This window comes from Rhododendron vialii, chromosome 13a (assembly GCF_030253575.1).
Source record: "Rhododendron vialii isolate Sample 1 chromosome 13a, ASM3025357v1".
Classification (NCBI taxonomy): domain Eukaryota; kingdom Viridiplantae; phylum Streptophyta; class Magnoliopsida; order Ericales; family Ericaceae; genus Rhododendron; species Rhododendron vialii.
In genome coordinates, this window is record NC_080569.1 from 11,441,715 (window position 1) to 11,452,135 (window position 10,421).

General features: G+C 36.7%; 1 protein-coding gene across 1 annotated transcript; it reads right to left on the reverse strand.

The window, feature by feature from the left end:
• Positions 1-2,962: 2,962 nt before the first annotated feature.
• Positions 2,963-8,556, reverse strand: LOC131314957 (serine carboxypeptidase-like). The gene is made up of 9 exons (XM_058343963.1): positions 8,006-8,556; positions 5,506-5,680; positions 5,043-5,162; positions 4,780-4,923; positions 4,526-4,679; positions 4,325-4,413; positions 3,970-4,228; positions 3,341-3,474; positions 2,963-3,201 (listed from the first exon to the last, which is right to left on the reverse strand). Exons 1-9 carry the CDS (start codon positions 8,344-8,346, stop codon positions 3,076-3,078), a joined length of 1,542 nt encoding a protein of 513 aa, XP_058199946.1. The 5' UTR covers positions 8,347-8,556; the 3' UTR covers positions 2,963-3,075.
• Between the last annotated feature and the right edge of the window lie 1,865 nt (positions 8,557-10,421).

The window sequence follows — 10,421 nt, forward strand, 5'->3', positions numbered from 1 at the left end:
TGCCTTTGCACTAATCACAGCTTCTCAGTAAAAACACACAAATCGTAACTTCTAAAAAATCAGCTTTTGTTCCTTAAAATAGCTTTCAAAAAAGCTGGTGACTTTTAGAAACTGCTTTTAAAATCTGCAGTTAATTACACTTCATTGCATATATTTTAAGAAGCTAAAGTACCCCTCATTAACCTGCTCTCAGAATTTTTTCTCTAATTTGCCCAAAATATAAAGAAAAACCCAATCATGCTTCCCCGATCTCTTGTGATTCTTTTTCTTGAAAAACCAAATACTTCCCCTGGCCTCAAAGAGTTGGTTTGACATAATTAGCACCTAGCTAGCTATGACATTTTCGTTGTTCTCTTCTCTCTCTTTAGTAACAAAACAGACAAATGTGGAAGTAGGGATTGGAAGTTCAATTTCTGGAGTAGAATGCTTAATTTCTCAGTTACTTCCACCTCGTACGTGAGTGTTTTTTTTTTTATTTTTTATATCAGACATTTTAGCAGCCATAGCCAATGAATGTATGAAAATAACACATTTATTTTGAGAAAAACTAACTCGTACAAAAAATAAATATGTTCTGATCATGCATTTATCGGTAACAGATAAATATGAATTTCGGCGTGATTAATATTTTCATCATGCTCTGGAAAGTGAACATTTTCAACAATCAAATGATGGAGCCCATATGCTAATATAGCAAATCGTTTTGAAATCTCATAAGGTTCTTGCCGTAATAAAAAACTTTAAATGCAAATTATTGCAATTTCCGTTAGCTCATTAAAAATTATGATGATTTGGTCTAGGATTGTGCTTTTCAAAATGGCCATGATTTATTCAAAGAGATATGGTTCTAAATTAAAAGAACTTATTGGATCATTCAAACATGAAAACTTCCTTTCAAACTTTGCATCCTTATCCATCACTTGGTCTGCCAAGGACTCATTTCGCGACGAGAAACTTTTTAACACAATGATGATGATTACTACCTGGGATGAAACCTCTCTCTCTCTATTTATATATAGAGGTTTCATCACCCACTTCATGTGAGATGGTGTTATAAATAAACGTTGTCCTTCCTAATTTTTTGCTCTGGTAGTTTTTTTCGATATTTATTTACTTTTTGTATTATTTGTTTAACTCTTCATTGTGATTTTTGAGATTAATCATTCGTTTCAACGAAAAAAATCATTAAGTACCGAAGTTGAAAAAAATGACACTTACGATAGTTGTTTTGTACCTTTTTGTCAATGATTTTTTTTTTTTTTGGTCATAATTTTTTTTACTTTCTAAACTTATCTCGTCGAGATGAGTGACAAATTCAAAAAGTTTAAGGTGAATGGAACAAAAATTTAGAGAAACAACAAAATTAATACCAAAACAAAAATTTAGGAAGGTCAGGTAATTTTGGGACAGTATACTTTGACTGTGGTCCACTCCAGAGTAGCTTGAGCAACTGTTGTATTATACCTCCAACTTGGAAGTACGAATTGCCCAAAACTCAATGCCCAAACTTCGAACTCAAACTCACGTCCAATGGCAACAACTAAAATCTCATGGTTTGGTTCCAATCCAATCCGTGAGTCACGGTTTGGCTCCGGTTTTATCCATGGATTAAATTCCATAAACACTAAATTGCTAATTCAATAAAAAAAAAAATCAAATTCATGCCAAAAAAAACCAAGCATTACAATCTGCCATTACATCCAGCAAGGTAGCAACCAAATGAAGTAAAACAATCATGTATTATTCGGAGTTCTAGATTAGATACATCAAGGCAACAACCACATGACTCCAACACAACGTGCAAATTGTAGTCAAGTATTTTCCAAACATTATCTACTTATTACATTCCATAAAACCTAACAAAAACTAGCCAATTAGTTTCACAAAACAAACAAATAGTATCACATCAAGATAAAATTGCTGAAAAAAATAAAATCAATTGGCAAAACTTATAATTATTTACTAAAGATTACACACACATAAATATTTTTTATTTGTTATTTTTAAATATTCACGGTCCGATTCGTTTTATCCACAGTTTCATAATGAAAATCCGTGCACCGAACCATATCTCACAGTTTTTCAATTTTTAAATCCGTGTTCGGACCATTAATCCACAGATTCAATCCAAAAGTCATGGATTGGTTCACTCCGGTCCCATTTCACGGTTCTCTATTTTTCTTGGACAGCCCTAACGACAACAGTACCCAAAACATGTGATTTAGGTTCTATGGAGTTTATCTAACAATTATCAACACAAATCAAGAACTAATCAATGATCTTCAAATTAGCTTCTTGCTATACTTTTAGGGAAATAATAATGCCAAAACTATTTTTGTTAGTGTCAAAATTCTAGTGCACAAAAGGCTTGTACAATGTGCAGTGTACAAGACTTTTATGCACTGGAATTGGTACCAACAAAAACAGTTTTGCAACACTTAAAATCTTCATTGATGACTACCTAATTAAGGTCTCAATCCTTCAAATTACTTCAACATCTAGTCCACAAATTACCATATGGATGATCTTCACTAAGGAGTATTTAATCGGCCCAATTGTTAGGGTAAGCCCAAGTCTACGTTTATGTAAGGCTATCCCTAATATTTAAAAGAGAATATCTTCTTCACGGAGTTTTCAGTGAGTAATTTTCAGTAAGGCAGCCCCTATTCCCCTGTTTATTCCCCGTTTCTGTTGCCGCTTTGTGCAGGCCTCAGTTTACCTCATTCCCTTAATCCTCTTCTACTAAAATCAAAGTGTAGATTAGGGTATAGCCAACAGATTGGCCAAACCAAATTTACAAAAGCGCATAATATTTCCCTTCAATTTGTTTGGTGACACGGTACGTAATATGTATCCCAAAGATTTCTACTTTTATTACTCGTTTGAAACAGAGTTGTTCATGAATCTCTTTGTACCGAATCTGCTGTTAAATGTTGAATTGGGGACAGTAACGTTTGATCCATTGGAACCATAATTATTTGTATCTGTTGCTTTCATTAATCAATCTCTTCTTTGAGCTTTGAAGAATCTTCTATAAGAAATGAGGGTTGTGAATAATGTGTTTGATTGGGGCAATTACATGGGGACAATCCGAAATTTTGACTGTGTCGTCACGGAAAGTTTGCCTTGTGTCCACCTCCTCAGCATCTCCAGTGCAGCTTTGGGTTGATCCATTGGAACCATGTGGCCAGCATCATGTACCTATTTCATGTTCGAAAACAAGCAAATTTAGGTCAAGTTTGAGTTTGCAAACCCCAATGCCAAGAGGCATTTGGCCCGACAATATCACGAGTGCACTTAAGTGCTAAGAGAAAGGATGTCAGAAGAGAGAGAGAGAGACCTTGAGGAAGGTAAGAGGCCCATAGCTTTTCATCACACCTTTTTCTGCACCATCGACTACGAATGAAACATTGGGAGCAGCTGTGAATTCTTTCTGCCCAGACCATACCATAGCATTAACCCATTTGGAATTCCCTGCTCAAATCCAAACACACCATGATTTCTAAAGAAAGCTAAAGAAATTGATGGGAGGTGAGGCGTAACTATGGTATTGATTGAAGTTTTGAAGACAAGTTGGATGCTCTGTAGTTAAAATTTACTGAACTAGCATGCAACTTGGGGGTTGCAAAACACTGGTTCTATGGAGGGCGTCGTGCCGGTTTGATAGGGTAGAGGCTCCAGAGAGAGGCATGGAGTCCCGGGTTAGTATATCATATGCTGTTAATGGTTTTCTGCTTATTGGCTTGCTATTCTCCACCACCTAACCGGAGAAGAAACTGGGAACGCGACGGTGATTAGATCATAACCTACGGCATTGACTACTATTAGGTAGTGGAGAATAGCCAACCAATAAGCAGAAAAGAAGATGATGGATTCTTTTTTCTTTTCCTTTCACAAAATGGATGCTCAAACCCGGTCTTGATCCAAGAACGAAGAAAATTCCAATGTGAGTTAAAGCAAGAAGATTACCAAGCCAGTTGCAAATGAGATCATACTCCCCAGCATACACAAGCATCTTGATTCCATCTTCAAGAAGTGTGGGAATCCTAACTTCAAGATTCCTCATCCAGTCTGTCAACATGGCCTCGTACACTGTTGAGCTACACGAAACAAACTCAATGCGTCCAACTCCTAAAGCATCCCTAACTGTTTGCTTGTTCATCAAATTCTCCATGTTGGAGAAGTCGTAGCACAGCTGTCCCACGCATTTCTTTCTGATGTCATAGTACTGCATACGACACACGCGACAAAGCGTCGTCATCAAAATACGAAAATGAGTGAAAACCAAATCCATCTGACTAACAACAGTTTGAACACTTCTTACGTTAATGTCACCCGCGATACCAATGATCTCATTGAATACAGAATTGCAATTTTCATATGCATATGTGCAAGAATCTCCTCCATCATCACCTAAAGTAGAAATTTCACTCATTAAACAAGAAAATAAGCTAACAGATTGTAAAAATAGGATATAAATTGTGCTAAAATAGATTACCGAAAAAGAAATAATACAAGAAATTACCACAAAGTGTTGCAGCCTGTTCACAAGAGGGAACCAACTCGGTTACAATCTTGGTGTAATCAGACTGGTTAATCAATTTCATGTCCAGAGCAAATTCAGGGTACGCTTTGTATTGGATTTCCGGATCAGTGAGCCCGTTACCTATAGCAAATCCCTATTAACCCACAAATAAAATGAATCAGGCTGAATCAATTAATCAACTAAATAGCATCAGATAAAAACATAATAGAATTTACTGTAATTTAGAGATGTACCTTGAGGTTTACATGAATCCCTTCCTTGGCTTTGTTCCCCTGGTGAACTCTAGCAGCGAAAGCAGGGATGTAGTGTCCGGCGTAAGATTCTCCGGTTATGTAAAATTCATTCTTTGCATACTGGGGATGTAGCTTGAAGAACCCCTGAAGTTAAGACATTTACAAGAATGTGTTAGCTAAGATATACTTGACCTTGTAGTATGGAAATGAGAGGTGAATTTTCATTCTGAAAACCAATACAATACAAGGAGAGAGAATCAGACCTGCAAGAAGTCATATAGATCATTGCTGACACCATTTTCGTCGTGTCGAGTATCGTTTTCGTTGGAACTATAACTAAAACCAGTTCCAGTTGGCTGATCAACATATATAAGGTTTGATGCCTGGAAAAAAGACATATTCGGTAAGCGTCTAGCAATGAAGCATGAATATCACCAAAAAAAAAAAAAACACGTCGTACACGACAATATTAAACAATGTTTTGTACCTTACTTTTGTGATTAATGTTCAGTTCTGTATGTTTGATCTTAGTTTTACGCCAAACTTTTATGTATTATGGGTTCGTCTCGAATCGGAAAAGTGAAAAATTATGATTTTTACACAAGTATTTTGGAAAATATCCAAGAAAAAACCAAAAAAAGTCAGGATTCAAGTACCTTGTTGTTTCTTGTTTTTTTGCATTGACAAAGCTGTAATGTATGAGAGAGAATGATGGCATTTGATTACCTGGTCCCAACCGAAGTCATTCCATAGTAGAGACAAGTTCTTGGCAATGTGGAATGGGCCATTCTCGTAAAACAGAGCTAGTTCACTGCTACAGCCAGGGCCTCCGGTGAGCCATATAACCACAGGGTCACTAGTACTCTTGTTTTTTCGGGATTCAAAGAAAAAGTAGAACATCCTGTTGCAACCACAAAACACCCTAGTCTGTGAACTTAAAGTGGGATCAAGTTGAGATGAAAAAATATTGCCTAATGAAAAACCCAGAAGCTTTAAAGAAATCATTCCGGGTCGATGTGGCTCGTTTTTCCGAGTTAATTGCAAACATCATAACAATGGCTTCGGAGAGCATTTCCGAAAACGAATTATTCGAGAATAAATTGTACTACTACTATGCAGAAAAAATTCACTAACTTGTGCTGAAATTTTTTACTAAGTTTGATTTAGCAAGCTATAATTTCCCCAGATAATTCAAGAGTTTTGAAAAAAAATGCAGGAAACAGAAATTAAAAATGCAGGTAATTGGAATTTTTTAGTTTTTTGTCAATATATCCTTCTGTTTTCTCCATTATTTTGAGCACTAAATTTTTTAGTCCGGTTCCCTTAAGGGATCCCGCACGGGCTTACCGTGCGGGACTCCCATTTTCCGATCGAATTGGGACGATCCGAGCCACTCAAAGTGATCAGAACGTGATTTTAAGGGTCCCCGCGAGAAATCAGCAAAAAAAATGATTTTGAATGGCTTGATCAGAGCAGTTTTTTATTGAATGGTTCAGAAAAAACTACTCGGATCAAGCCCTTCCCGATCATTTTTTTTGCTGATTCCTCGCGAGAACCCTTAAAATCACGTTCTAAACACATTGAGCGGCTCGGATCGTCACAATTCGATCGGGAAAGGGGAGGTCCGCACGGTAGACCGGTAAGGAATCTCTCACTGGATCCGTGGTGTGTGTATATATATATATGGGCGTCCCATTCTCACGGTGACATCTTAATATTTTACTGTTCCAATGAGCAGTGGCAGGACGTTTGTCCACAGAATCTTTTTTACTCTATCGAACCCAAAGCATATCGCTAAAAACTCTTAGCCGTCTGTTTCTTCCCCTCCCTCCTCCAAGAGTTTCACCACCCTTGTGCCGCGACGGGCTGGAGTGGAGATGGGTGCTTCCTTCCTCCCTAGTGATGGTTTTTCTCGCTTTCAAAAGTCCCTACTTTTCGGTGAGGATTCTCTATCTATCTCAAATCTGAGAGTTTCTTAAATATTTCTGTTATCCACTCTTTTCTTTATCTTGACTTCCCCTTCATTGACCACTAAGGTGCCGGTTCAGATTCCGATAGTGGCGGTGGCAATGGTTCTGATAATGAATCAGATCGACTGGCTTGACAGCCTTGCAGTACAAGTGTTTGGATGTTTAATTAGTGTGAGTTTTTTTTTTCGTGTGCATAGGAGAGCGAATGAGATGACCCATTCTTTGACTAGGAGAGGTTGTAGTGTCCAGGTGCCTATACCCGGTAAGACTACCGTCCTTTGTGACTTTCTAACCCTTTAATTAAAGACGAATGCTATTTCTACGTGATTATTCTGCATACTTGTGTTTCTGATCATTGGAACTATTACCATTTTGGAAAAACAAAAGAGCAGTGGTCAAGGAAACACAAGGTATAGATTATGCCAGACAAATGCATGGGCCAATTAATTAAATAAATCAAGATCCATAAAATCTGGCCGAATATTTGAAACTTGATTAGTTAATTAAGGCAAATAAGCATTAATTGCGACAAGTTGAATTGATTAGGTCAATAATGTTTACCCTTTAAAGCTTAGAAACATTAATGATGAGTAATAAACAAGCGCAGCTGTAATCTTATTGGCAGTAATTATTTTTTGCCCATTTAAACTCAAGGTACACTACTATCGTTAACCAACCACAATTTCTTCATTAGTTTCCTATTATTAGGCTGTCTTAATCTATGTCACGAACATTTTAACATTAAAATCGTTATTTTTCACTGTGAGTATTTGCGTGAGAAAATTCAACGGCTCCGTGCATTGCTCCACACACAGGACTGCTCATAAATTATTATTATTTTTTCGTAAAACTGGCACAAATATATATAGTACGACTCAAAGGAGTTTTGAAGCAATGTCTAATGGAACAAGATAGTGCCTCGTTTGCTGCTTCCATTTCCAAATAAATGTTTCCAATACTCTTATTTAAAACATTGCTACAAAATTATTTTGTCTTGTACTTTATGCGCCCTCTTCTACCGAAGATTCCACATTTACTCAAAAAAGGGATTTTACAAAAAGTGAGTTGTAAGGTGCAAATCAAACTTTCCACTTCCTAGCTACATATCGGATTCATGAATTCCATTTTTCAAGAACACAACTTCAGACGCAATTATGTTCGGAATCATTGAATGTGTGTAGACTCGTATGCATCTAACGGTTCTAGATACAGTTGTGTTCGGAATTGTGTTTTACTGCTACCAATTCAAATATTACCTTGCATCTTTGGCGTGTGGGAGCCGATAATAACCCGCGTGGTGACCCAAGTCTTGAATGGTATTCCCAGCATCCCCGAGCACAGGCAATCTCAACGGCTTCTCCACCATCATGGGACCATCCACCGGAGACTCGGCCGCCTTGTGGCTGCTGCCGGAGCCGGTGTTGATGTCATGTTTGGGAGATAAGTTGAGGCCTCTGATGAGCTTTTGGGCCTGTGTTTTCGGGAAATTCAGTTGTGGTGAAGATTGGGAAGGATTGGGGTCGTGAATCCCAGTTGCTGAAGAGAGTGGAGACAGGAGGAAGAGGAGGAGAAGGAGGAGAGAGAAAGTTGGTGCCATTTTTCAGTGGGTTTATTATGCCGAGACTAATTGGGAATGATAGAGATTTGTGGTGTTTGGTTAATAATTGGGTTTATAAAGAGGTGTGATTATTGAAGTAGAACCCACTTAATTAAATACTACTTGTAGAATTTGCTGCTAAGGAATACAAGGAGGTGGATTGAAATGTGTTCTGTTTATGTACTCCATGTTAGAGAGAGAGAGAGAGAGAGAGAGAGAGAGAGAGAGAGAGATGGAAAAGTCTGGGTTAACGGTTATCCGGGTCATACTGGTTGGTTGGAGTTAGATGTACTTTTTTTTTTGTCTTTGTTAGTATTTATATCATAGATTGATAGAAAGAGGAAGAAACAAGAAAAAGAGAGAAACCAAATAATGTGTTTCTTTCGTTTCACACCTAGTGAACATAATATACATGTTTTAAGGGAGTCTTTTGTTTCTAGTTACGCGTCAAAAAAATCCTTATTATTGAAAAGCTTAATGCTGTGTTTGGTTTGATTTTTGAATTTATTTTTGAAAAATTGTAGGGGTAATAAATGGAAAGAGATAGAGAGAGAAATGTTAGAAGTATGGGAAAATCTAGGGGAAATTTTTTGAAAAATTCTTTTTGAAAAGCAAAAAGAACAAGGATAGTATTTTGTTATTTTTGACTTGTTATAGTATTAACATGAGAATCTGTACTTAAATACGTGAACCGTAACGAACACTCGCTTATCGCTACGTGGTTGACCTCACCCGTCACTAGCTAGCAGCGGAAAATTTGTGGCTTCCAGGCCAAATCACATTATTGATGCATTAATTGACTATAGGACCACGAATACGCCTGGAAAAAAGATCGAACCGCTCCTACCCACAAGAGAAAGGGCTAACTTTTCAAACGGCGCAGTTACATTGAGCACCTAACTTGAAAGTAATCACAAATTGACATCGAATCCGTAGAAAGATCGAGGCAGCTAGAAAGTGATGGATTAGGTGCTCTACTTTTTGGCTAGCTCCAAGGCTGATGAGGAGATTAATCTATAGTCCTATATATATATTATATAAATACTCCATATGAGTCATAAAGCCATAGAGCAACGATGTTTAATTTGTTGCCTGATAGTCATCATGGTCCACTATTATATATTGAATCACAACCATTAATTAGATGCATATATACATCTATGTAAAATTATTAAATTTGATATGAAGTTAATTGGATATTAATGAGTGTCTTGTGACCAAGTCAAATTGGGATAGAGAAAAATAGACGGTTTTATTAATCGTAAAAGGAAATGACTTCTCTCTGTGGTCCCTTTATTGAACCGTAGATGTGCAGTTGGGATCGATGCGTGGGATCTGCTTTAGGCTCCACTACATGAGTCAAACTGCTGATTTTATGTATCTTAGGTGGAATTTATTCCAACAAAAACCAAATTAACCGGATGTTGTTATATAGTACTCCCGGTCCTCTGTCCCAAAATATTTGTCCGATTTGCAAAACGAGGACTCAAAAATAATAAATTTCTTTATAGAAAAAATTCATTTTTTTTTCTTCATAAATTTAAAGAACTCATCGATATCTAATGAATTGTTGAAAAAAAAAATTAGATTTTTTCTTGCAAAAATTGTATTATTTTTAAGTCCTCGTTTTGCAGACCGAACAAATATTATGGGATCTGGGGAGTATATTTTTTGTTTCAAAATAATGTGTTTCGAGTAACTTTCGACAAGTACCTAAATATGGATTTTTATAAGGAGGCCTTCCACCAAAACCATTTAGCACAAGGTTTCACTTGCAAGGAGGTTGATATCTAAAAGATTTTTCCTCTTAACAAAATTTAGTAACATATATAATACATCGTACCGTTTTGCTCAAAATAGAATACAAAAGAAAGAAAACAGAAATAAATTAAAATGTCTGTTGCCTCACAACTATTTTTTGTAATTTAAATCCAACCACTACAATGTACGTTAAGAAGAGGCCTTGGTCTAAACATCTATAGTGGATCTTAGACTAAATTTTTTATACTCTTACGCCAAGGGCTAAGAAAATTAATATAGATATACTAATGTCTTATGATCTTTTTCGTGACCAT